We start from the raw sequence: 27259 nt of genomic DNA on the forward strand, positions 1-27259 counted from the left end.
GACGCAGAGATACCCGTTACTTTTGTCCCTCATGCCCCTCACAACCAGGCCTGTGTATTTCTTGTTTTGAGAGATACCACACTGTTGTTCATTATTAGAGCTCTTCCCCAGAAAATATTCCACTTCTAATTTTGTGGTTGCCACCAAGCCCCATTTTTTGCATAAACCTGCAAATTCCTATTGTTATAAACTCTAAATTCCCTAAATTATACCCCTAGATGAATACATTGGGGAACAGAAATACTAATTACATTTTTTGCATAAACCTGCAAATTCCTATTGTTATAAACTCTAAATTCCCTAAATTATACCCCTAGATGAATACATTGGGGAACAAAAATACTAATTACATTTTTTGCATCTTTTTCAACATTTCACAAAAAATCTGGATACTCTAAGAAGATGCTAAAGCACTTATTGAATGCCTGCAAACTATTCTAGCAAAATCTGGCCTACAAAATCCAATTAGCGCTCCATCCGTTCTGAGAGCGACCGTGTGCCCGTACATTCGGATACCAGCACATATGGGGTATTGTCACGTTCGGGAGAAATTGGGTAACAAAATGTGGGGTGCAATTTCTCCTTTAACCCCTTGTGGAAATGCAAAATTTGGGGTAAAGCAACATTTTATAGCAAAAAATGTCATTTTCCCATTTGCTGGGCCAATTCTGTGAAACAACTGTAGGGTCAAAGTGCTCAATATACCCCTTGATAAATTCCTTGAAGGGTCTAGTTTCCAAAATGGGGTGATATTTTGGGGGTTTCCACTGTTTTGGCACTTTGGGGGCTCTGCAAAAGGGACATGATGCCTGCAAACTATTCTAGCAAAATCTGGCCTACAAAATCCAATTAGCGCTCCATCCGTTCGTACATTAGATTACCAGCACATATGGGGTATTGTCACGTTCGGGATGAATTGGGTAACAAAATGTGGGGTGCAATTTCTCCTTTAACCCCTTGTGGAAATGCAAAATTTGGGGTTAAAACAACATTTTATAGCAAAAAATGTCATTTTCCAATTTGCTGGGCCATTTCTGTGAAACTCCTGTAGGGTCAAAGTGCTCACTATACCCCTTGATAAATTCCTTGAGGGGTCTAGTTTCCAAAATGGGGTCATTTTGGGGATGTTTCTACTGTTCTGGCACTTCAAGGGCTCTCCAAATGCAACATGGTGCCTGAAAGATATTCCAGCTAAATTTGCCCGCCAAAATCCCAACAGCGCTCTTTCTGCTCTGGACCTTACAGTGTACCCATACATCACTTTACAGCCACATGTGGGGCATTTCTGTAGTTGGGGGAAAATGCGTAACAAATTGTGGGGTGCATTTTCTCCTTTAACCCCTTGTGGAAATGCAAAATTTTGGGTTAAAGCAACATTTTATAGCAAAAAATGTAATTTTCCAATTTGCTGGGCCAATTCTGTGAAACTCCTGTAGGGTCAAAGTGCTCACTATACCCCTTGATAAATTCCTTGAAGGGTCTAGTTTCCAAAATGGGGTCACATTTTGGGGGTTTCCACTATTTTGGCACCTTGGGAGCTCTGCAAATGGGACATGGTGCCTGCAAACTATTTTATCAAAATCTGGCCTACAAAATCCAATTAGCGCTCCATCTGTTCTGAGAGCGACCGTGTGCCCGTACATTAGGGTAACAGCACATATGTGGTATTGTCGTGTTCGGGAGAAATTGTGTAACAAAATATGGGGTGCAGTTTCTCCTTTAACCCCTTGTAAAGATGAAAAATTTGGGGCTACAGTAACATTTTATTACGAAAAAAGTAATTTTTCATTTTCACGTCTCAATGGTAAAAAAATCTGTGAGACACCTGTAGGGTCAAAGAGCTCACTATACCCCTTGATAAATTCCTTGAAGGGTCTAGTTTCCAAAATGGGGTCACATTTTGGGGGTTTCCACTATTTTGGCACCTTGGGAGCTCTGCAAATGGGACATGGTGCCTGCAAACTATTTTATCAAAATCTGGCCTACAAAATCCAATTAGCGCTCCATCTGTTCTGAGAGCGACCGTGTGCCCGTACATTAGGGTAACAGCACATATGTGGTATTGTCGTGTTCGGGAGAAATTGTGTAACAAAATATGGGGTGCAGTTTCTCCTTTAACCCCTTGTAAAGATGAAAAATTTAGGGCTACAGTAACATTTTATTACGAAAAAAGTAATTTTTCATTTTCACGTCTCAATGTTAAAAAAATCTGTGAGACACCTGTAGGGTCAAAGAGCTCACTATACCCCTTGATAAATTCCTTGAAGGGTCTAGTTTCCAAAATGGGGTCACATTTTGGGGGTTTCCACTATTTTGGCACCTTGGGAGCTCTGCAAATGGGACATGGTGCCTGCAAACTATTTTATCAAAATCTGGTCTACAAAATCCAATTAGCGCTCCATCCGTTCTGAGAGCGACCGTGTGCCCGTACATTAGGGTAACAGCACATATGTGGTATTGTCGTGTTCGGAAGAAATTGTGCAACAAAATGTGGGGTGCATTTCCACTTTTAACCCTTAGTAAATGTGTAAATTCTAGGGCTAAATGAATATATTAGTGATAGAAATTGAAAAATGTAAATTTGACCTCCATTTTGTTTTAATTGCTGTGAAATGCTGAAAGGGTTAAAAAAAACTTTCTACCTGCTGTTTTGGATTCTTTCAGGAGTGCAGTTTTTAGAATGGGGTGACTTATGGGGGGTTTTATTACAGAGGCCTTTCAAGTTCCCTTCTGAACTGAACTGGTCCCTTGAAAATTGTGTTTTGGAAATATTCTTGAAAATTTGGAAAATTACTGCTTGACTTGTAAGCCTTATAATATCTGAAAAAATTTAAAGAGTGATTAAAATTTGATTGCAACATAAATGAAAGACATGGTTAATTAGATTTATGAAAAAATTTGGTTGGTATGACTTTCTATTTGGAAGACTTGCAATTTCAAAGTTTGAAAACTGCATTTTTTTCGAAATTTTCGCCAAATTTCATATTTTTTAATAATCAAAGACATAACATACCGACCAAAATTTACTATTGACATGAAGTACAATGTGTTACGAAAAAACAATCTCAGAATCACTTGTCTATGTTAAAGCGTCTCAAAGTTATTGCCATTTAAAGTGACACATGTCAGTTTTGAAAAAAAAGGCCTGGTCTTTAACATACTTTTGGGCCCGGTCCTTAACCGGTTAAAGGGGCTCTATCAGCAAAAGCTAAAAAAGAATGATCTACTTACGCATTGTGCACACTGGGCGGGCATTCAGGGTGTGTCTTCTTCTTCATCCACGCCTCCGATGTCTTCGGGTCCCGTCCTCCTCTGGTGCTCGCTAACTGACATTGATAAAAAAAAATGGCCTATGCGCAGTAGCCGTAGTAAAAGCCACATGCTACTGCGCATGCGTCCATGCCATTTTTTTATATCAATGTCAGTTCGCGAGCGCCGGAGGAGGACGGGACCTGAGGACATCGGAGGAAGAGGAGGCATGGATGAAGAAGACGGCGCACCCTGAATGCCCGCCCATCGTGCACGATGCATAAGTAGATCACATTCCTTTTTAGGGTATTATTTTAAAATGGGGGGGGGGGGTAGTTTAATATAACATTTACGGCGCCTGAATAGCCTTTTTAAAGGCTATTCACGCATATGTGGGGCTCTATCAGCATGATTTTGCTGATAGAGCCCCTTTAATGAAAAGACCTTTTATGATGTAATGAACATTATATATCATGAAGGTCCTTCAGATCTTACATCTTGATTTATTCTGCTTCTTGTGAGGAATGAGGACCTGCAGGGTGAGAAGGGCTGAGAATGATGGAAATAGGAGTGGGTAATGTGTCTTATTAGGGAAAGACATTACAGGGACTTATTAGATCAGACATACCCTGCTAATAATTCTGAGTAAGGAATATGCAAATAAGACCTCAATGGTGAAAAAGAGAAACTTGCTCTAGTTCCACATTTTGGAAGGTGGCTCCTTATAGATTAAAGGGGTTTTCCCATCTCTCTCTTTGCCTGCTGTCCCTTCTCACTTCCTGTATTTTTCAACAAGCTGGTGGGCGGGCTTTAACTGTTTGATGGAAAGGACGCTATTAAGTACCTCACTGTATATAGATATTGCCTTTTCCATGAGATCATTTCTATTATCATTACTATAAATCTAAAATGCAAATCAAATAATATGCACAGTAAATGTATATGACATTACACAGGTTTGAGAACACTTACATGCTGTAAGGACTGACAATGGACTTGCAGTAAATGCAATGTTATCTCTGTGTTTACATAGAGAGATAATACACACTGTTCAATTCTTTATCAGCAAACTGCAATTAGCCAAAGATAAGAGATCTAAAAGCAATTAATCAATAGAACTCAGCCCCCCTCCCCTCCAGAGAGCACTAAGTCAGGTCATTCATCCTATAATGCAAGATAAGGAGAGTTTAAAGCAAAGTAAATGATGTGTAAAACAATAGGAGGAATAATTTCATAAAGCAGTATTACTAATGCAATGGTTTTAGGAAAACTTGAATTTACATGAGCTAGCAGTACAGATAGGATACTTGTGATGGTGCACAATACACCATCTAAGGCACAGCAATCCCCCCACCCCATTTAGTCCAGCTTGGGTCAGGTCAATGGGCTTTGCAGTTGCCTCGTTAGCGCAGTAGGTAGCGCGTCAGTCTCATAATCTGAAGGTCGTGAGTTCGATCCTCACACGGGGCACTTTATGTTATGCCTATTAAATTCATTGAGGTATATTTTTATAGAGAAAAGAACTCCCTCCTTTGACAATGAGGTCCTCTATTGCTTCCAGTTGTTATTGCTCTGCATATGAAACCAAATGAATGTGAGGTTTTCTACTAGTTTACATCAGTATTTTGTCCACTAGATGGCACTATAACACGAACATATCTGCTGGTGTGGTTGAGTGCCATTGTTTTAATAGTTATCTGAAGTCAATTCTGTGGTAATATGGTTCTGGAACATTCAGGGTTGTTACTTATGCTTTATTTACATTTGAAACAACAAAAATGAATGAAAAATTAAAATTGCCGTGACCCGGATTCGAACCGGGGTTGCTGCGGCCACAACGCAGAGTACTAACCACTATACGATCACGGCTGGCTGTAGCAATGGTGAGATCATAGGGCATCTAAGGTCTTTCCAGTGACCTCATACTATTAAGAATGCTGTGGCACAATCATAGGCCTCAGCAATGACTCTGGGCACATAATGTCACAGGAGAGTGCCAGAAAGAAGAAACAGAAGGTTAGTATGATTTTTTTTTTTTTTGTTATTTTTTTATACCTTTCCTGGGCCTCCACCTATTGTACTTTGAGGTGTGATAAGACCTTAGAGTATAATAATTTATTGCAATGCATGTCACCATGGCCATTTTAGTTCGTCCAAGTCGAATCTCAAATTGTTCAGTTTCGTTAAAATTTGGGTCGAATTCAGTTAGTTAGGAACCGACTCACCCAAATCTAGTTATAAAGTTGGAGGAATAGGGTGAGATAACATGTTACTATAGCAGTCAGGGTGGTGGAGAAATGTATGGCAGACTTTTTTTCCTTTACTTGATTTTTTTCAACTAGAGGGGAAAGAAGCATCATGGCCTACTTTCCAGTGGATTCCTTCTTACAAGACCCATTGAAATGAATGAGAGGCAGTGAGAACCTGCTGGGAAAAAAAAACACAATTTTTTTTTCCTCCTCCCATTCATTTCAATGGATTTTGCAAGGTGGAATCCGCCAGAAGATAGGTCATGATGCTTCTTTCTCTGATTTTTCAGCTAGATGAAAAATCAGCTACTGACTCCCATTGAACTGAAAGTTTTTTTTTCGCCTAGAAAAAACTTACACACAGCTCTGCTGCATGTTCTGCAATCCTCCCAAGGACCTCCCCATCCTGCAGGTTCTCATACCTCACAAGACGCAGAAGCAAAACTTAATGAAAGGACCTTTTATAATGTAGGATTTTTCTTATTCTTATGGTAGAGTTGGAAGGGACCTCAAGGGCCATCGGGTCCAACCCCCTGCGAGTGCAGGTTTTCCTAAATCATCCCAGCTATATGTTTATCCAGATTCCGCTTGAAGATTTCCATTGATGGAGCGCCCACCACCTTCCGTGGCAGCCTATTCCACTCTCTCACTACCCTCACTGTCAGAAAGTTTTTCCTAATGTCTAATCTGTATCTCTTTCCCTTTAGTTTCATCCCATTGCTTCTTGTACTTCCTTGTGCTAATGAGAATAGGGTAGATCCCTCTGCACTGTGACTACATTATATATCATGAAGGTCCTTCAGATCTTACATCTTGATTTGTTCTGCTTCTTTTGAGGAATGAAGACCTGCAGGGTGAGAAGGGCTGAGAATGATGGAAATAGGAGTGGGTAATGTGTCTTATTAGGGAAAGACATTACAGGGACTTATTAGACCAGACATACCCTGCTAATCATTCTGAGTAAGGAATATGCAAATAAGACCTCAATGGTGAAAAAGAGAAACTTGCTCTAGTTCCACATTTTGGAAGGTGGCTCCCTATTGATTAAAGGGGTTTGCCCATCTCTCTCTTTGCCTGCTGTCCCTTCTCACTTTCTGTATTCTTCAACAAGCTGGTGGGTGGGCTTTGACTGTTTGATGCAGAGGATGCTACTAAGTACCACACTGTATATAGATATTGCCTTTTCCATGAGATCATTTCTATTATCATTACTATAAATCTAAAATGCAAATCAAATAATATGCACAGTAAATGTATATGACATTACACAGGTTTAAGAACACTTACATGCTGTAACGACTGACAATGGACTTGCAGTAAACTCAATGTTATCTCTGCGTTAACATACACACACTGTTTAATTCTTTATCAGCAAACTGCAATTAGCCAAAGATAACAGTTCTAAAAAGCAAGTAATTAATAGAACTCAGCCCCCTCCCCTCAAGAGAGCACCGAGTCAGGTCATTCATCCTATAATGCAAGTTAAGGAGAGATACAGGCAAAGGAAATGATGTGTAAAACAATAGGAGGAATAATTTCACATAGCAGGCAAACAAAGCAGTATTACTAATGCAATGGTTTTTGGAAAACTTGAATTTACATGAGCTAGATCCTGACACGGGCACTTTTTGTTATGCCTTATAAATTCATTGAGGTATATTGTTATAAAGAAAAGAACTCCCTTCTTTGACAATGAGGTCCCCTATTGTTTCCAGTTGTTATTGCACTGCATATGAAACCAAATGTGAGGTGTTCTACTAGTTTACATCAATAATTTGTCCACTAGATGGCACTATACCATGACCATATCTGCTGGTGTGGTTGCGTGCCATTGCTTTAATAGTTATCTGTTAGTAAATTCTGTGATGATTGGTTCTGGATCATTCAGGGTTGTTACTTATGCTTTATTTACATTTTAAACAACAAAAATGAATGAAAAACTAAAATTGCCGTGACCCGGGGTTGCTGCGGCCACAACGCAGAGTACTAACCACTATACGATCACGGCTGGCTGTAGCAATGGTGAGATCAGAGGGCATCTAAGGTCTTTCCAGTGACCTCATACTATTAAGAATACACTCAGCATGCACATGTCACTGCTGTGGCACAATCATAGGCCCCAGCAATGACTCTGGGCACATGATGTCACAGGAGAGCGCCAGACGCCTAAAAGAAGAAACAGAAGGTGAGCATGAATGGGTTTTTTGTTATTTTTTTTATACCTTTCCTGGGTCTCCACCTATTGTACTTTGAGGTGTGATAAGACCTTAGAGTATAATAATTTATTGCAACGCATGTCACCATGGCCATTTTAGTTCGTCCAAGTCGAATCTCAAATTGTTCGGTTTCGTTAAAATTTGGGTCAAATTTAGTTAGTTAGGAACCAATTCACCCAAATCTAGTTATTATAGAGTTGGAGGAATAGGGTGAGATAACATGTTACTATAGCACTCAGGGCGGTGGAGAAATGTATGGCAGACTTTTTTTCCTCTACTTGATTTTTTTCAACTATAGGGGCAAGAAGCATCATGACCTACTTTCCAGTGGATTCCTCCTTACAAGACCCATTGAAATGAATGAGAGGCAGTGAGAACCTGCTGAAACAAACAAACAAAAAACCCCCACTAAACCCACAAAAACTAGTTTTTTTTCTTCCTCCCATTCATTTCAAGAATGAGTTTTGCAAGGTGGAATCTGCCAGGAGATAGGACATGATGCTTCTTTCTCTGTTTTTTTCAGCTAGACGATAAATTAGCTACTGACTCCCATTGAACTGAAAAGTTTGGAGGCAGATTCCACCTCAAAATCCGCCTAATAATAATAAATTTTATTTCTATAGCGCCAACATATTCCGCAGCGCTGTACAATTTGTAGGGTTCAAATACAGACAGATACATTCCAAAGAAAATCATTTCACACAATGGGACTGAGGGCCCTGCTCGCAAGAGCTTACAATCTATGAGGTAGAGGGGGTGACACAAGAGGTAGCAGGGGCGGTATTGCTTATACAGAGGTCAGACAATGTTGTAATAGAGGTGACTGTTATTACACAAACATAAAACTTTATGAGCCATCAACAGTCGTGTCCTTTAACATGTGGATGGAGCTTGGACAGATAAAGTTATCCTGAGATGACATCATATCATGTGGGGAAATGTGGGAGTGGGGACAGAGGAAGGTTAAGGGTTTATGTTAGACATTGTGATAGGCCTGTCTGAAAAGATGTGTCTTTAGTTTGCGTTTGAAGCTGTAGAAATTGGGAGTTAATCTGATTGTCCGGGGTAGAGCATTCCAGAGAAGTGGTGCAGCTCGGGAGAAGTCTTGTATACGAGCGTGGGAGGTTCTGATAATAGAGGATGTAAGTGTTAGGTCATTGAGTGAATGGAGAGCACGGGTTGGGCGGTAGACAGAGATGAGGGAGGAAATTATGGAGGTGCAGCATTATGGAGAGCCTTGTGGATGAGGAGGATAACTTTATATTTTATTCTATAATGAATAGGCAGCCAATGTAGCGACTGGCACAGACCAGAGGCATCGCTGTAACGTCTAGCCTGGTAGATGAGCCTGGACACTGCATTCAGAATGGATTGTAGAGGGGAGCGTTTAGTGAGGGGAAGACCAATTAGTAAGGAGTTACAGTAGTCAAGGCGAGAATGAATCAGAGAGACAATAAGTGTCTTTAGTGTATCTCTGGTAAGGAAAGGGCGTATTCTGGAGAGATTTTTGAGGTGGAGGTGACATGAACGTGCGAGTGATTCAACATGAGGGGTGAAGGAAAGGTCTGCGTCAAACATGATCCCGAGGCAGCGGGCCTACTGCCTAGGAGTTATAGTAAGGCCTGAGACTGCAATGGATATATCAGGGACAGATCTATTAGATGGTGGAAACAGTAGTAGTTCAGTCTTGGAGAGATTTAGTTTCAGATAGAGTGAGGACATGATATTTGAGACAGCAGAGAGACAGTTGCTGGTGTTCTGTATGAGTGCAGGGGTGATGTCACGGGAAGATGTGTATAATTGGGTGTCATCAGCATAAAGATGGTACCTGAAGCCAAATCTGGCAATGGTTTGTCCAATGGGGGCTGTGTAGAGAGAAAAGAGGAGGGGGCCTAGGACCGAGCCCTGAGGAACCCCAACAGCAAGGGAAAGAGGGGAGGAAACAGAGCCCGCAAATGATGCACTGAAGGTGCGGCCTGAGAGATAAGGGGAGAACCAGGAGAGCGCAGTGTCATTGAGTCCAACTGAGTGGAGCATAGTGAGGAGGAGTTGATTGTCAACAGTGTCAAAAGCTGCAGAGAGGTCCAGAAGAATAAGAAGAGAGAAGTCGCCATTGGATTTAGCCATTAGGAGATCATTGGAGACTTTTGTGAGAGCCGTTTCAGTAGAGTGCAGAGTGCGGAAGCCAGATTGTAAGGGGTCAAGCAGAGAGATAGCGGATTAAACGAGAATAGACCAGGCGTTCCAAGAGTTTAGAGATGAAGGGGAGGTTAGAGACGGGTCGATAGTTAGCAGCACAGGATGGGTCCAGGGAGGGTTTTTTCAATAGTGGGGTTATAACAGCATGCTTAAAGCAGGATGGGAAGATTCCAGAAAATAACTCCTTACACACAGCTCTGCTGCATGTTCTGCATTCCTCCCAAGGCCCTCCCCACCCTGCAGGTCCTCATACCTCACAAGACGCAGAAGCAAAACTTAATGGAAGGACCTTTTATGATGTAATGAACATTATATATCATGAAGGTCCTTCAGATCTTACATCTTGATTTGTTCTGCTTCTTTTGAGGAATGAGGACCTGCAGGGTGAGAAGGGCTGAGAATGATGGAAATAGGAGTGGGTAATGTGTCTTATGAGGGAAAGACATTACAGGGACTTATAAGACCAGACATACCCTGCTAATCATTCTGAGTAAGGAATATGCAAATAAGACCTCAATGGTGAAAAAGAGAAACTTGCTCTAGTACCACATTTTGGAAGGTGGCTCTCTATAGATTAAAGGGGTTTTCCCATCTCTCTCTTTGCCTGCTGTCCCTTCTCACTTCCTGTATTCTTCAACAAGCTGGTGGGCGGGCTTTGACTGTTTGATGGAGAGGACGCTATTAAGTACCTCACTGTATATAGATATTGCCTTTTCCATGAGATCATTTCTATTATCATTACTATAAATCTAAACTGCAAATCAAATAATATACACAGTAAATGTATATGACATTACACAGGTTTGAGAACACTTACATGCTGTAAGGACTGACAATGGACTTGCAGTAAATGCAATGTTATCTCTGTGTTTACATAGAGAGATAATACATACTGTTCAATTCTTTATCAGCCAACTGCAATTAGCCAAAGATAACAGTTCTAAAAAGCAAGTAATTAATAGAACTCAGCCCCCTCCCCTCTAGAGAGCACTGAGTCAGGTCATTCATCCTATAATGCAAGTTAAGGAGAGATACAAGCAAAGGAAATGATGTGTAAAACAATAGGAGGAATAATTTCATAAAGCACTAGTACTAATGCAATGGTTTTAGGAAAACTCTTGAATTTACATGAGCTAGCAGTACAGATAGGATACTTGTGATGGTGCACAATGCACCATCTAAGGCACAGGAATCCCCCCCACCCCATTTAGTCCAGCTTGGGTCAGGTCAATGGGCTTTGCAGTTGCCTCGTTAGCGCAGTAGGTAGCGCGTCAGTCTCATAATCTGAAGGTCGTGAGTTCGATCCTCACACGGGGCACTTTTCGTTATGCCTTTTAAATTCATTGAGGTATATTTTTATAAAGAACTCCCTTTGACAATGAGGTCCCCTATTGTTTCCAGTTGTTATTGCACTGCATATGAAACCAAATGAATGTGAGGTTTTCTACTAGTTTACATCAATAATTTGTCCACTAGATGGCACTATACCGCGAACATATCTGCTGGTGTGGTTGATTGCCATTGCTTTAATAGTTATCTGTAGTCAATTCTGTGGTAATATGGTTCTGGAACATTCTGGGTTGTTACTTATGCTTTATTTACATTTTAAACAGCAAAAACAAATGAAAAACTAAAATTGCCGTGACCCGGATTCGAACCGGGGTTGCTGCGGCCACAACGCAGAGTACTAACCACTATACGATCACGGCTGGCTGTAGTAATGGTGAGATCAGAGGGCATCTAAGGTCTTTCTAGAGACCTCATACTATTAAAGGGGCTCTATCAGCAAAACCTAAAAAAGAATGATCTACTTACGCATTGTGCACACTGGGCGGGCATTCAGGGTGTGTCTTCTTCTTCATCCACGCCTCCTCTTCCTCCGATGTCTTCGGGTCCCGTCCTCCTCCGGCGCTCGCTAACTGACATTGATAAAAAAAAATGGCCTGGGCGCATGTGCAGTAGCCGTAGTAGAAGCCGCATGCTACTGCGCATGCGCCCATGCCATTTTTTTATATCAATGTCAGTTCGCGAGCGCCGGAGGAGGACGGGACCCGAGGACATCGGAGGAAGAGGAGGCATGGATGAAGAAGACGGCGCACCCTGAATGCCCGCCCATCGTGCACGATGCATAAGTAGATCACATTCTTTTTTAGGGTATTATTTTAAAATGGGGGGGTAGTTTAATATAACATTTACGGTGCCTGAATAGCCTTTTTAAAGGCTATTCACGCATATGTGGGGCTCTATCAGCATGATTTTGCTGATAGAGCCCCTTTAATGAAAAGACCTTTTATGATGTAATGAACATTATATATCATGAAGGTCCTTCAGATCTTACATCTTGATTTATTCTGCTTCTTGTGAGGAATGAGGACCTGCAGGGTGAGAAGGGCTGAGAATGATGGAAATAGGAGTGGGTAATGTGTCTTATTAGGGAAAGACATTACAGGGACTTATTAGATCAGACATACCCTGCTAATAATTCTGAGTAAGGAATATGCAAATAAGACCTCAATGGTGAAAAAGAGAAACTTGCTCTAGTTCCACATTTTGGAAGGTGGCTCCTTATAGATTAAAGGGGTTTTCCCATCTCTCTCTTTGCCTGCTGTCCCTTCTCACTTCCTGTATTTTTCAACAAGCTGGTGGGCGGGCTTTAACTGTTTGATGGAAAGGACGCTATTAAGTACCTCACTGTATATAGATATTGCCTTTTACATGAGATCATTTCTATTATCATTACTATAAATCTAAAATGCAAATCAAATAATATGCACAGTAAATGTATATGACATTACACAGGTTTGAGAACATTTACATGCTGTAAGGACTGACAATGGACTTGCAGTAAACTCAATGTTATCTCTGTGTTTACATACACACACTGTCCAATTCTTTATCAGCAAACTGCAATTAGCCAAAGATAACAGTTCTAAAAAGCAAGTAATTAATAGAACTCAGCCCCCTCCCCTCCAGAGAGCACTGAGTCAGGTCATTCATCCTATAATGCAAGTTAAGGAGAGATACAAGCAAAGGAAATGATGTGTAAAACAATAGGAGGAATAATTTCATAAAGCAGTAATACTAATGCAATGGTTTTAGGAAACTTTAATTTACATGAGCTAGATACTTGTGATGGTGTACAATGTACCATCTAAGGCACAGCAATCCCCCTCACCCCATTTAGTCCAGCAGGGGTCAGGTTGGTGGTCTTTGCAGTTGCCTCGTTAGCGCAGTAGGTAGCGCATCAGTCTCATAATCTGAAGGTCGTGAGTTCGATCCTCACACGGGGCACTTTCTGTTTTTCCTTTTAAAGTCATTGAGGGATATTTTTATAAAGAAAAGAACTCCCTCCTTTGACAATGAGGTCCCTATTGCTTCCAATTGTTATTGCCCTGCATATTAAACCAAATGAATGTGGGGTCTTCTCCAAGTTTACATCAATAATTTGTCCACTAGATGGCACTAGACCATGACCATATCTGCTGGTGTGGTTGAGCGCCATTGCTTTAATAGGTATCTGTTAGTAAATTCTGTGATGATTGGTTCTGGAACATACAGGGTTGTTACTTATGCTTTATTTACATTTTAAACAACAAAAACGAATGAAAAACTAAAATTGCCGTGACCCGGATTCGAACCGGGGTTGCTGCGGCCACAACGCAGAGTACTAACCACTATACGATCACGGCTGGCTGTAATAATGGTGAGATCATGGGGGCATCTAAGGTCTTTCCAGTGACCTCATACTATTAAGAATACACTCAGCATGCACATGTCACTGCTGTGGCACAATCATAGGCCTCAGCAATGACTCTGGGCACATGATGGCACAGGAGAGCTTCGGACACTGTAAGAAAGCTCAAAAGAATAAACAGAAGGTGAGCATGAATGGGGTTTTTTTTGTTATTTTTATACCTCTCCTGGGCCTTCGCCTATTATACATTGAGGTGTGATAAGACCTTAGAGTATAATAATTTACTGCAATGCAAGTCACCATGGCCATTTTAGTTAATCCAATTCAAATCTCAAATTGTTTCGTTAAAATTTGGGTTGAATTTAATTGGTTAGGAACCGATTCGCCTAAATCTAGTTATTATAAAGTTGGAGGAATAGGGTGAGATAACATGTTACTATAGCAGTCAGAGTAGCAGAGAAATGTGTTACAACAGCAGTCAGGGTGGCGGAGAAATGTTGTACTATAGCAGTCAGGATAAGAGAATTTTCAGCAGGATAATGCTCATCCACACACAGCAAGGGTTTCCCAGGCATGTTTTTATATAAACATGTTTTAGCATTTTGTGCTTGTAGCATCTATACAAACCTTTGTATCTCCATGGTAACAGACTACAAACAAATCTTATGTAGTCTGATTCTACAATCACACTTCCATCTGTGCCTTATTTGTTTAGTTACCTATTAAAACGTATTTACCTTAAGCCCTGTTCACATCTGCGTTTGCGTTTCCGTTTGGGTAGTCCGCTTCAGGACCCTCCGAACGGAAACCTATCTGCATAAAAAAGTGGTTATCTAAGGAAACCCGCGCACTCGTAGACTATAATGGGATCTGTGTGGTTTCCGCTCAGTTTATGCCCGAAAAAGGAGAAAAATGAACAGGGAAAAGCGCTGCAAGCTCTCACTCTCACCAGTAATCTAAATTCCCTATCAGTATGTTTTTGAAGTACTAAATGTATATTATTAAAGGGGGTTTTCCGGGCAATACATCTTTTATTAACCCCTTCCCACTGCTGGCATTTTTTGATTTTCATTTTTGACTCCTTCCCCCCCCTTCCAAACACCATAATTTGTTTTAAATTTTTCCACTCTCAAGAGCCATATGAGGTCTTAATGTTTACAGGACAAATTTTTCTTCATGTTGCTCCCATTAATTGTTCTGTACAATGTACTGGGAAGCTGGGAAAAAATTCAGAATGGGGTGGATTTGAAGATGTGCATTTGTGCGACTTTCTTACGGGCTTTGTTTTTACAGTGTCCACTGTGCAGCCAAAATGACTAGAGATGAGCGAACACTGTTCGGATCAGCCGATCCGAACAGCACGCACCCATAGAAATGAATGGAAGCACCTATGACGCCGGCCGGCAAAGTCAGCGTCACAGGTGCTTCCATTCATTTCTATGGGTGCGTGCTGTTCGGATCGGCTGATCCGAACAGTGTTCGCTCATCTCAAAAAATGACATGTCACCTGTATTCTATGTTTTGGTACGATTCCGAGGATACCAAATTTATATGGTTTTATTAGTATTTTAACCCCTTAACAAAAATCCAAAACTGTGCCAATTTTTTTATTTTTTTTTAAAAGCCGACATATCCGGACACCCGTAACTTTTTTACACTTCCGTGTACAGGAATGCATAAGACGTCTTTTTTGCGGGGCCGGGTGTACTTCTTAGTTCTACCATTTTGGGGAATTGGTATTGCTTTTGATCACTTTCTATTCAAATTTTTATCAGAGGCAAAACAGTAAAAAAAACAGCGGTTTGGCACTTTTGATTTTTTTCCCGCTAGGGCATTTACCATACGGGAAAAATATTTTTATAGATTTGTAGAGCGGGCATTTTCAAACCTAATGCACAGGTGTTTCACAGTATTTAATTACTTTTATATAGGTTTTAACGGAAGGGGCGTGATTTGAACTTTTAATATATATATATATTTTTTATTTATTTATTTTTTTGCCATTTATTAGACTCCGCTAATGCATTGCATAAAACCAGCAGCTACATACAGTAGCCTGCAAAAGAACATAATGAAAAACAGGCCTGAGAGCCTGCACAAGCCTCCTGGCTGTTATGACAATGGGACGCTGGCACTGGAGCTTGCCCGGGTACCAGTGATCCACAGGAAAATGGCAACGCCCATGCACCACCGGTAAAGTGGTCGCATCGGTCAGCTTCGACCAAGGCTCCAGAGGGTTAATGCCCGCGATGAGTGTGGGCATTGATAGCGGGCATTAGCACTAGGTGTCTGCTGTATAAAATAGTAAACACCCAGCAGCTATGGCGGACGCCATCTCTAAACACCTGGCATCCACCGTACTAGAACAGCAGATGTTGGGAAGGGGTTAAAAATGGTCTGTTAGTGTTATTAATGGGTTAATAAAGGCACCCGTATACCTTTAGCAGTGTTTTGAGTGATTTCTTGGTTTCTCTGGGAGCGTCCAGCATCTTCTGCATTTGTTTACATAAATGCTGTGAAACATCTACACATTAGGTATCCCTGTGTCCGCAAATGCCCAATCTTTAAAAATATTGTTCCCGTACGGTAAACGCCATAGCGGAAAAAAAAAATCTAAAGTGCCAAACCGCTGTTTTTTTTCACTGTTTTGCCTCTGATAAAAATTTGAATAAAAAGTGATCAAAGCAATAGCCATTAACCAAGATGGTAGAACTAAAAAGTACACCCGGCCCGCAAAAAAGCGACGCCCTCTACATCCCCGTATACAGAAGTATAAAAAAAAATTATAGGTGTCAGAATATGGCGACACTTACAGAAAAAAAAGCAGTTTTGGATTTTTGTTAAGGGTTAAAATGTAAATAAAACCTTATAAATTTGGTATCCTCGGAATCGTACCGAAACATAGAATACAGGGGACATGTCATTTTGGCTGCACAATGAACGCTGTACAAAACGAGGCCCGTAAGTAGGTCGCACAAATGCATTTTCTCTTCAAATCCACCCTATTCTGAATTTTTTTCCAGCTTCCCAGTACATTCTACAGAATAAATAATGGCGGCATCATGAAGAAACATTTGTCCCGCAAACTTTCAGCCCTCATATGGCTCCGAGAACGGAAAATTAAAAAAATGATGGGGTCTGGAAAAATGTCTGGAAGGAATTGATGAGGACCTTAAAGTTGCCTTTTTTTTGTTTTTCTACACATGACTACCAAATCGAAGATGGAATTTAAGATTCCCAGAAACTGAGGCTAGAGTGTGAATATACCTTACAGTATCTGCCATTGCCAGTCAGCTTAAGATCCCCACAATTGGGCCACAGTTACATTACCATAGGTTTCTATGAAATTTGAAATCCATGTCAGGACTACGATAAGTTTGGGTTCTGTGGACCCTAAAACGTGGCACTATTAGGCTGTAATGAACTATGACACTAAAGTGTAGGTGAAGCTGGAGAGTTGCATGTGAAGTGTTCAGTGGAAAACAGTGACAAGTAACATGGCCACCTAAATTGTTCCCACATCCAGATTTCCTGGGCTCCTGAACAGCTAACCTGTTTAGCTGAAATCCTCATCTCCTCAGACATCTGCTCCTTGGGAGGCCCACATTACATGGGCAGACGAAAACTGCGGGATCAGATGACAAACATCTATTGAAAGGGCTGCAATCACTGACTGCTACTATGCCACCTTCTCTGATCTGCTGTCAAACAAGCTGCCTACAGCCTTTCCTATGCGGTTGTCAGTCAGCACTTCCATAGTGACCAGTCTGTTCCAAACATACTAAACAATACTCCCCCTTCATTCCATGTTGTTCATGTCATCTTGAAAACTGGATTGTTCACCAACTCACCTCGGACACTGACTACTGGATTGGTGAAGAGCTGACTCCCAGCACATTCAGGGGCTGAATCCACTTCATTTCGTATCAGGATTGTGTGTCCAGCATTACAGCTCAGTTCCATTCACTTGAATAGAATTTTACAGCAGCAAGTTGTAATACCAGGCACTGCCACTACTAAATGTGTAGAGTAATAATGGCGCTTCCTCAATCAGCTGATCGGCGTGGGTGCTGGCAAAGCGACCTCACCCATCTAATGCCTGGTTCATATCTGCGTTTGCTAATCCGTTCGGGGAGTCCGCAAGGGGCCCCTCCGAACGGAATACTGAATGCACTGACGAGCGGTGTGTAGTGAAAGCAAACGGACCCCATAGACTATAATGGGTCCATGTGCTTTCCGCACGAATCATGTGGACATCAAAGTAGATCACAAAGTATTTTTCTGTCCGCATGTCCTGGGCAGACACCACGCGGAAAGCACACGGACCCCATTATACTCTATGGGGTCCATGTGCTCTCAAAAGCTCTCCCCTTGCCAATGCATTCGGTATTCCATTCGGGGGGTCCCCATGCAGACCCCCCCAACAGATTACCAAATGCAGATGTGAACTAGGCCTAAGATTAATGGTTGATCCTGATGATATCTCCAAGGAATAGTCCATCAGTATCAGCAACAAGCCAACTCAATTTTAGCGTCTTATTAGACTCATCGCTGTGTTGAGAAGACTACGAGTACACCAAAGCTATTATGTACAGAACAAGATATTTATTATTTAAAGAAAAAAAAAACTTTATTGAAATACAATACAAATTAAAAATGGCAGCAGCAGTCTTTTTGATGGTCAGATTCCAGACTGTGTAAAACAGGGAGAGCAAGACGGAGGTGGTGAGAAGGGGCCGGTCACTGGTAATAGAGCTCCAGGTTCATCCCATCGTGAATTTCATCTGGAAGGAAATCTGTTAAGGAATTATAAAAGGGGTTGTACGAGCGTGGATATCGGTGGTCTGTCCTTAGTATAGGTCATCAGTAGCTACACAGTGTACAGAGTCAGAAGACTAGTCAAAGGACGCTGCGCGAGGACATGAGGAGGTTAGCAGATAACCGTGTACAGTCTTAAAGGATTTTACCAGAGTCTGAAGACTATCATAGGCGACACAACCCAATGTTCTTAGACTCATATATGTAATGACCGCTGAGACTGAGCTTGGGGCCCTCAACCACCGCAACGTAAGGACAAGGAGTTGGTTAAGAGCTCCAAATCTGGTGACAGGGAAAATTATAGGGTATTTCCAGCCCAACAGTACCTGATCCGTGGGGGTGCGACACAAGGACCCTACCAGATCAACTAATCAGGCTTTGGACCCCTCTATTACAGCAGCAGGGCTGCATACTGATTTGGTCCCGAATATTAGTATATCAGCAACTTCACACCAGACAGCTAGTAAATCTCTGCACCTCTCTGTATGTCTGCTTTAAGAGAATCGAACCCGAAGAGGACTCAAAAAGGATACAGTCAGCAATCGTAATGTTGTCCTTAAATATTGTGTACCTGGAAATAGAAAACACCCAAAATATGTAACATATATACCTTACACACAGTCAGTACAGATAGCCAGGAACACATTCTTACAGCGTATCCCCACATTTTTTTTTTTTTTTTTAAACTCGTTTTATTGAAGATATAACAAAACAAACAATACAATCAGGAGAATGAATACACAATACAAAGCGAAGGAAAAGAAAAAGGTTCCAAACAAATAAAGATCTGCAACAGTGCCACCCCAACCCAGGCCCGACCCCTCGCACAAAAGAAGTGAAACAGGAAGGAAGCGCCTCGGCATCGGCAGCTCCATAGAAACCCAACACAAGGGGCCTACAGCTCCATTCAACAAGTCTCCCTCTCAGGACTCAAAGGCGCCCAACGCTGAGCGCATCAAGGGGGCAGAATACTGGGTAAGAGGAGAGTCGCACCACGCTCCCCAAACCCTGACGAATTTCTGGGGGCAGCCCCGACCCTTATATATAATCTGGTTGAACGGGAGGATCGAATTAACCAATTTCCTCCATTGGGAAACAGACGGGGATAGCGAGGCCATCCAACACAGAGCGATGGCTTTCCTGGCATAAAATAAACACTCCAGAAGGAAAATCAGAGTATGATGCAGCCATACCTCCTCATCCAGTACACCGAATAAACTTCGGGAGAAAACGGGACAGGGCAATTTAGGACAGCTGTCAGGAGATCCACCACCTCCCTCCAGAAGTCATGTACAGTCCTATGAAAAAGTTTGGGCACCCCTATTAATCTTAATCATTTTTAGTTCTAAATATTTTGGTGTTTGCAGCAGCCATTTCAGTTTGATATATCTAATAACTGATGGACACAGTAATATTTCAGGATTGAAATGAGGTTTATTGTACTAACAGAAAATGTGCAATATGCATTAAACCAAAATTTGACCGGTGCAAAAGTCTGGGCACCTCAACAGAAAAGTGACATTAATATTTAGTAGATCCTCCTTTTGCAAAGATAACAGCCTCTAGTCGCTTCCTGTAGCTTTTAATCAGTTCCTGGATAAAGGTATTTTGGACAAACAATTCAAGTTTAGTTAAGTTAGATGGTCGCCGAGCATGGACAGCCCGCTTCAAATCATCCCACAGATGTTCAATGATATTCAGGTCTGGGGACTGGGATGGCCATTCCAGAACATTGTAATTGTTCCTCTGCATGAATGCCTGAGTTGATTTGGAGCGGTGTTTTGGATCATTGTCTTGCTGAAATATCCATCCCCGGCGTAACTTCAACTTCGTCACTGATTCTTGAACATTATTCTCAAGAATCTGCTGATACTGAGTGGAATCCATGCGACCCTCAACTTTAACAAGATTCCCGATGCCGGCATTGGCCACACAGCCCCAAAGCATGATGGAACCTCCACCAAATTTTACAGTGGGTAGCAAGTGTTTTTCTTGGAATGCTGTTTCTTTTTGGACGCCATGCATAACGCCTTTTTTTTATAACCAAACAACTCAATCTTTGTTTCCAAAATGAAGTTGGCTTCTCCAAATGTGCTTTTGCATACCTCAGGCAACTCTATTTGTGGCGTACGTGCAGAAACGGCTTCTTTCTCATCACTCTCCCTGACAGCTTCTCCTTGTGCAAAGTGCGCTGTATAGTTGACCGATGCACAGTGACACCATCTGCAGCAAGATGATGCTGTAGCTCTTTGGAGGTGGTCTGTGGATTGTCCTTGACTGTTCTCACCATTCTTCTTCTCTGCCTTTCTGATATTTTTCTTGGCCTGCCACTTCTAGGCTTAACAAGAACTGTCCCTGTGCTCTTCCATTTCCTTACTATGTTCCTCACAGTGGAAACTGACAGGTTAAATCTCTGAGACAACGTTTTGTATCCTTCCCCTGAACAACTATGTTGAACAATCTTTGTTTTCAGATCATTTGAGAGCGGGCTGTCCATGTTCGGCGACCATCAAACTTAACTGAACTTGAATTGTTTTGTAGAAAGAAATGGTCCAAAATACCTTCATCCAGGATCCAGGAACTGATTAAAAGCTACAGGAAGCAACTAGAGGCCGTTATCTTTGCAAAAGGAGGATCTACTAAATATTAATGTCACTTTTCTGTTGAGGTGCCCATATTTTTGCACCGGTCAAATTTTGGTTTAATGCATATTGCGCATTTTCTGTTAGTACAATAAACCTCATTTCAATCCTGAAATATTACTGTGTCCATCAGTTATTAGATATATCAAACTGAAATGGCTGCTGCAAACACCAAAATATTTAGAAGTAAAAATGATTAAGATTAATAGGGGTGCCCAAACTTTTTCATAGGACTGTATAACCGGGCAACTCCACACCATGTGCCAGAAGTCTGCCTGGGGATGCGAGCACCTAAGACAATTCGGGCTCGACAGCCGACCCATCTTATGAAGACAGGCCGGGGTCAAGTAACATTGATGCAGAATAAATATTTGGATCAGCTTGTTATTGGCCGAGGGTGAAACATACAGAGGGGATTCCAAAATGTCTTGGAATGTCTCATCCGTCAACTCGGGAATATTGGTGCGCCAATACGTCAGAGCCGGGGCCTCCGATATGGATACCTTGCCGTGGATTAAATGATCATAGAGAGCCGAAATGAGGCCCCCAGGAGCCTGAGAGCGCAGCACACCAATCAGCGGATACTCGGAGATAGCACTCGGCTGGGTGGGAAATAGAGAGGAGAGGGCATGGCGTATTTGGAGAAATCAGAAAAATTGGTGGCGGGGGACCTCATGGGAGGCAGTCAGAGAATCAAACGTAACGAAGACTCCTTGCACATACAGGTCCGACAGGGAAGATACTCCATAACTGGACCAAGACCGGGCATCAGGCAATCTATAAAGGTCAGGTAGGCTAGGATTGTCCCATAGGGGGGTCTCTGCAGGGGTGTCAGAGTAGGAAGACACCTTCTGGGCTTATTGCCAGACTCGTACTGCCAGAGTGTGAAGGGCTAAAAGTCTACCACTAAACAAATGAGGGCGAGCCAGCACCGGCCATAGAATGCGCAAGTCCAGATGGTGAGCCAAATGTGCCTCAGGGCCCCGGAGAGGCTCCGAGGTGAGCCAAGGCCTAAGGAAGCGAAGCTGGCCAGCTAAATAGTAAAGGAACAGGTCGGGGAGGGAAGCCCCCCCCAAGCTGTTTCGGTCTCTGGAGGGAAGACAATCTCAATTTGGGTCTGGAGTGGCCACACACAAAAGAAGTCATCAGAGAATCCAGGTGTTTTAAAAAAATCGGAGAGGCACGGGCACAGCGGAGTGACATTATATATATATATATATATATATATATATATATATATATATATATAACATTTCAGTAAGACAATCATCTTAATCAAATTAATCCGACCTGCTACTTATAGGGGCAAAGCAGCCCAAGTACGGAACTTAACTCTAAAGTGTGATAGAAGTGGGAATACTTTCAGGTCTAGGAACCTCTCATGGTCACTGGAGAGTACTATGCCCAGATACTTGCAGGAAGAAACTACCGGTAGCCCACATAACATGCCATCCCCCGCCGCTGCTGAAGCACGTCCAATATGCATATAAGAAGATTTGTCCCAATTGGTTCATAAACCGGAATAGTTACCAAATTCATCTATAAGCGCCATGGCGCGGGGCAAGGATACGCCCCTACCTAAGGAGAAATATGGAGACAGAGAACCATTAATAGATAACGCTGCTCTGGGGGCACGATACAGAAGGGACACCCAATTAGCGAAGCCATCCCCAAACCCATATCTACGCAGAGATTGCAAAAGAAAAGACCATTCAACCGAATCAAAGGCCTTGGTTGCAACAAGGGAAGCTATCGCCCAATCCTCAGAAGAGGCCGAGCCAATCTGGGTCACCACCTGGACACGTTGCAAATTATCAGACGTGGACTTACCGGGCATAAAACCTGCCTGATCCGGATGGACCAAATCTAGGATCACAGAGTTGAGTCGGTTAGCCAACATTTTGGCCAGTAATTTATAGTCAACATTCAACAAACTTATAGACCCGCTGTACGAGCCACAGTCCAGCGGGTCCTTGTCAGGTTTAAGAAGTAATATAATAGTTGCATCATAAAAGGACGCCGGGAGACCACGGTCCGCAAGGGCCGACTTATAACACTCCAGCAGCACAGGGAGAAGCGTATCTTTATACTGGGCATACACCTCCACTGGAATGCTATCTGGGCGTACACCTCCACCGGAATGCCATCTGGGAGGGTATCCCCACATTTTAAAGGGGTATTCCAGAACTTACATATTAATGGCTTATCCTCAGGATAACACCCAAGACCCTGACCGATCAGCTGTTTGAAGAAGCACTAGAGCTCAAAAGTGGCACAGCCTCTTCCCTGTGCCAATGTCACGTTCATCAGTCACATGGTACAGCAGTCTGACTGAAGTGGCCAGCACTGCAATACCAAGCAGAGTACTTACAATGTACACAGCACTGTGCTTAGTACTCACTAATAAGGCCGCAACACTCTCCCAAACGCTGCAGTCTCTTCAATCAACTGATCAGTAGGAGTCCTGGGTGTTGGACCAATCACCTCTCTGAAGGAAATATCATTAATACAGAAGTCCCTGAAAATCATTTAACAAAATTTTCATATTTATTAAGTGTGTACATACATTACTTACGCTGTACTGATCCTGAGTTACAGTGTTGGCCAAAAGTATTGGCACCCCTGCAATTCTGTCAGATAATACTCAGTTTCTTCCAGAAAATGATTACAAGCACAAATTCATTGGTATTATCTTCATTTAATTTGTCTTCAATGGAAAACCACAAAAAGAATGGTCAAAAAGCCAAATTGGATATAATTCCACACCAAACATAAAAAAGGGGGTGGACAAAAGTATTGGCACTGTTTGAAAAATCATGTGATGCTTCTCTAATTTGTGTAATTAACAGCACCTGTTACTTACCTGAGGGCACCTAACAGGTGGTGGCAATAACTAAATCACACTTGCAGCCAGTTGAAATGGATTAAAGTTGACTCAACCTTTGTCCTGTGTCCTTGTGTGACCACATTGAGCATGGAGAAAAGAAAGAAGACCAAAGAATTGTCTGAGGACTTGAGAAGCAAAATTGTGAGGAAGCATGAGCAATCTCAAGGCTACAAGTCCATCTCCAAAGACCTGAATGTTCCTGTGTCTACCGTGCGCAGTGTCATCAAGAAGTGTAAAGCCCATGGCACTGTGGCTAACCTCCCTAGATGTAGATGTGGACCGTGTGCATGGCATTATGAAGTCTGAAGACGACCAACACATTGTGCAGCATAATGTAGGGCCCAGTGTGAGAAAGCTGGGTCTCCCTCAGAGGTCAGGGCTCTTCCAGCAGGACAATGACCCAAAACACACTTCAGGTCGGCACTAGAAAATGGTGGTGAGAGAAAGCCCTGGAGACTTGTAAAGTGGCAGCAATGCGTCCAGCCCTGAATCCCATAGAACACCTGTGGGGGAGGAGAGATCTCTTGATGGCAGTTTGGAGAAGGCCCCCTTCACATCTCAGGGGGGACCTGGAGCAGTTTGCCAAAGAAGAATGGTCTAAGATTCCAGCAGAGCCTTGCAAGAAACTCATTGCTGGTTACCGGAAGCGGTTGTGCGCAGTTATTGTGTCTAAAGGTTGTGCTACCAAGTATTAGGCTGAGGGCGCCAATACTTCTGTCCGGACCATTTTTGGAGTTTTGTGTAAAATGATCAATGATTGGACTTTTTTTTTCATTCTCTTTTGTGTTTTTTCATTGTAAGCAAAATAAATGATATTACCAAAGAGTTTGTGCTTGTAATCATTTTCTGGAAGACACCCAGTATTATCTGACAGAATTGCAGGGGGGCCAATACTTTTGGCAACCACTGTACATCTTGTATTATACTCCAGAGCTGCACTCACTATTCTGCTGGTACAGTCACTGTGTATATACATTACTTATCCTGTACTGATCCTGAGTTACATCCTTTAATAGTGAGTGCAGCTCTGGAGTATAATCCAGGATATAACTCAGGATCAGTAATATAATATAACAACTACTGTAAGCAAATAACCGACCCCACATAGAACACAATGAACAATGGATTATCCCTACCATCTATATACAGCAGCTGAAGATGCTGATATACACTGACCCCTGGTACTCACCATTTCTTTAGGACTATCTTCTCCCACCTTGTCCCTGTCTGCGCAGCTATTAGTTTTTTGAGGTCTTTGATGGTGTCCTCTGAGCTATACATAATCAGGTTAAGGAAACCAGCGCTAAATTAGAACAAAAGGATATGTGGGGCGGACTGGTCACAGCGGTGCAGGAGGAGCACACGGCTTACTCTGTACAGCAGGAGGGGTCTGTGATGGCTTCTGCAGGGAAACACAGACCACGCATTCTGCACCAGGTGGAAGCCCAGTCACCGGGGTAGTTGTCTTAGGCACCTACTGGGCTTTATCCAGTCCTCCCATATACCTGCCTGATAGTGTGACCAGTTCCTGCTTACTGTGCACATTTGAAGGATACTTGCACTTGACTCGAACTTTCTTTCCCAACCGGTCGTTACAGACGACTTCAAGCATGTTGAACCTGGAGACAAAACACATCCGATTTAGCTCTGCATGAATGCGTGTCTGGGTGTTTATAGACACAGTCCCCCCCCCTATATATATATATATCTATATATATATATATATATACACATATATATCTATCGATATATATATATATATATATATATATATATATATATATATATACATATATATATCTATATATATCTATATATAGATATCTATCTATCTATAGATATATATCATATATATATATATATAGATATATATCTATATAGATATATATATAGATATCTCTCTCTATATATATATATAGTCTGTAGCTGCACCATATGATGTGCAAAGAAGAGGAACAAGCAGTCCCAGCATGCCTTGCTGCATTACTATCAGTATATACACTTAGAAGCCATGCTGTGACCTGTAGTCCATCTGTATACTGCTGAGGTGTTACACAAACGGTTAATATCGCGGTACAGTAACGATAACGCTCCTCTTACCTGTGTTTCGGTAGGCTATTACCGTACGGCTGTCACTGTGTAGTACTGGACGCAAAACTTCCGGCGGAAGAGATCAGACGCTCTGGATTGCAGCGCGCTACGCTTTGTGATGTACGCTAGATGACGCTCTAGTCCGTTGGGGGGTCTAGTCTATGGTTTGACCGGTTTCTGAATTTCCAGTAGGGCGCCGCTTATGGGTGAGACACCAGAGGGCGTATGTAACGTATTGACTAGGCAAGGACACCAGAGGGCGCTCGTGTGTAACGCATTGACTAAGTGAGGACACCAGAGGGCGCTCGTATGTAACGTATTGACTAGGCGAGGACGCCAGAGGGCGCTCGTATGTAACCTACTGACAAGGCACCAGAGGGCGCTCGTGTGTAACGCATTGACTAAGTGAGGACACCAGAGGGCGCACGTATGTAACGTATTGACTAGGCGAGGACACCAGAGGGCGCTCGTATGTAACGTATTGACTAGGCGAGGACGCCAGAGGGCGCTCGTATGTAACCTACTGACAAGGCACCAGAGGGCGCTCGTGTGTAACCTACTGACAAGGCACCAGAGGGCGCTCGTGTGTAACGCATTGACTAAGTGAGGACACCAGAGGGCGCTCGTATGTAACGTATTGACTAGGCGAGGACGCCAGAGGGCGCTCGTGTGTAACCTACTGACAAGGCACCAGAGGGCGCTCGTGTGTAACGCATTGACTAAGTGAGGACACCAGAGGGCGCACGTATGTAACGTATTGACTAGGCGAGGACACCAGAGGGCGCTCGTATGTAACGTATTGACTAGGCGAGGACGCCAGAGGGCGCTCGTATGTAACGTATTGACTAGGCGAGGACGCCAGAGGGCGCTCGTATGTAACGTATTGACTAGGCGAGGACACCAGAGGGCGCTCGTATGTAACGTATTGACTAGGCGAGGACGCCAGAGGGCGCTCGTGTGTAACCTACTGACAAGGCACCAGAGGGCGCTCGTGTGTAACGCATTGACTAAGTGAGGACACCAGAGGGCGCACGTATGTAACGCATTGACTAGGCGAGGACACCAGAGGGCGCACGTGTGCCAAGCGTAGAACAGGCGATCATTTGCTACACGCTCCGGTTACTTTGGGGTTAATACTGTATATTACCAGTATGTGCTCTGTATATTGTACCAGTCATTGTAAGTTATATGATAGTAGGGAAATATAATAGTAC

At 42.6% G+C, this 27259-nt stretch overlaps 1 protein-coding gene and 6 non-coding genes across 7 annotated transcripts; 3 read left to right on the top strand and 4 right to left on the bottom strand.

Moving 5' to 3' along the window:
* The first annotated feature begins 4646 nt into the window (after positions 1–4646).
* On the top strand, positions 4647–4719 carry TRNAM-CAU (transfer RNA methionine (anticodon CAU)). Its single transcript has one exon. It is a non-coding gene; the product is annotated as a tRNA-Met (tRNA).
* Positions 4720–5046: 327 nt separating this feature from the next.
* TRNAH-GUG (transfer RNA histidin (anticodon GUG)) lies at positions 5047–5118 on the bottom strand. Its single transcript has one exon. It is a non-coding gene; the product is annotated as a tRNA-His (tRNA).
* Positions 5119–11158: 6040 nt separating this feature from the next.
* Positions 11159–11231, top strand: TRNAM-CAU (transfer RNA methionine (anticodon CAU)). The gene has a single exon. It is a non-coding gene; the product is annotated as a tRNA-Met (tRNA).
* Positions 11232–11550: 319 nt separating this feature from the next.
* TRNAH-GUG (transfer RNA histidin (anticodon GUG)) lies at positions 11551–11622 on the bottom strand. The gene has a single exon. It is a non-coding gene; the product is annotated as a tRNA-His (tRNA).
* Positions 11623–13131: 1509 nt separating this feature from the next.
* TRNAM-CAU (transfer RNA methionine (anticodon CAU)) lies at positions 13132–13204 on the top strand. The gene has a single exon. It is a non-coding gene; the product is annotated as a tRNA-Met (tRNA).
* A 326-nt stretch (positions 13205–13530) lies between these two features.
* Positions 13531–13602, bottom strand: TRNAH-GUG (transfer RNA histidin (anticodon GUG)). The gene has a single exon. It is a non-coding gene; the product is annotated as a tRNA-His (tRNA).
* A 4600-nt stretch (positions 13603–18202) lies between these two features.
* On the bottom strand, positions 18203–26130 carry UBL5 (ubiquitin like 5). The gene is made up of 5 exons (XM_075276094.1): positions 26055–26130; positions 25511–25573; positions 25144–25227; positions 18959–18996; positions 18203–18391 (listed from the first exon to the last, which is right to left on the bottom strand). Exons 2-5 carry the CDS (start codon positions 25564–25566, stop codon positions 18348–18350), a joined length of 222 nt encoding a protein of 73 aa, XP_075132195.1. The 5' UTR covers positions 25567–25573; positions 26055–26130; the 3' UTR covers positions 18203–18347.
* Positions 26131–27259: the final 1129 nt, after the last annotated feature.

The sequence above is a fragment of the Leptodactylus fuscus genome, chromosome 5 (genome assembly GCF_031893055.1).
Source record: "Leptodactylus fuscus isolate aLepFus1 chromosome 5, aLepFus1.hap2, whole genome shotgun sequence".
NCBI classification, from domain to species: Eukaryota; Metazoa; Chordata; class Amphibia; order Anura; family Leptodactylidae; genus Leptodactylus; species Leptodactylus fuscus.

Bases quoted from the DNA above. Each gene is read 5' to 3' on its own strand.
- UBL5 (XM_075276094.1), bottom strand. From the start codon at position 25,566: ATGCTTGAAGTCGTCTGTAACGACCGGTTGGGAAAGAAAGTTCGAGTC. The intron at 25,228-25,510 runs GTATCCTTCAAA...GATTATGTATAG, and splicing joins AAAGTTCGAGTCAAGTGCAA to CTCAGAGGACACCATCAAAG. The intron at 18,997-25,143 runs GTGAGTACCAGG...TTCTATTTCCAG, and splicing joins AAGATAGTCCTAAAGAAATG to GTACACAATATTTAAGGACA.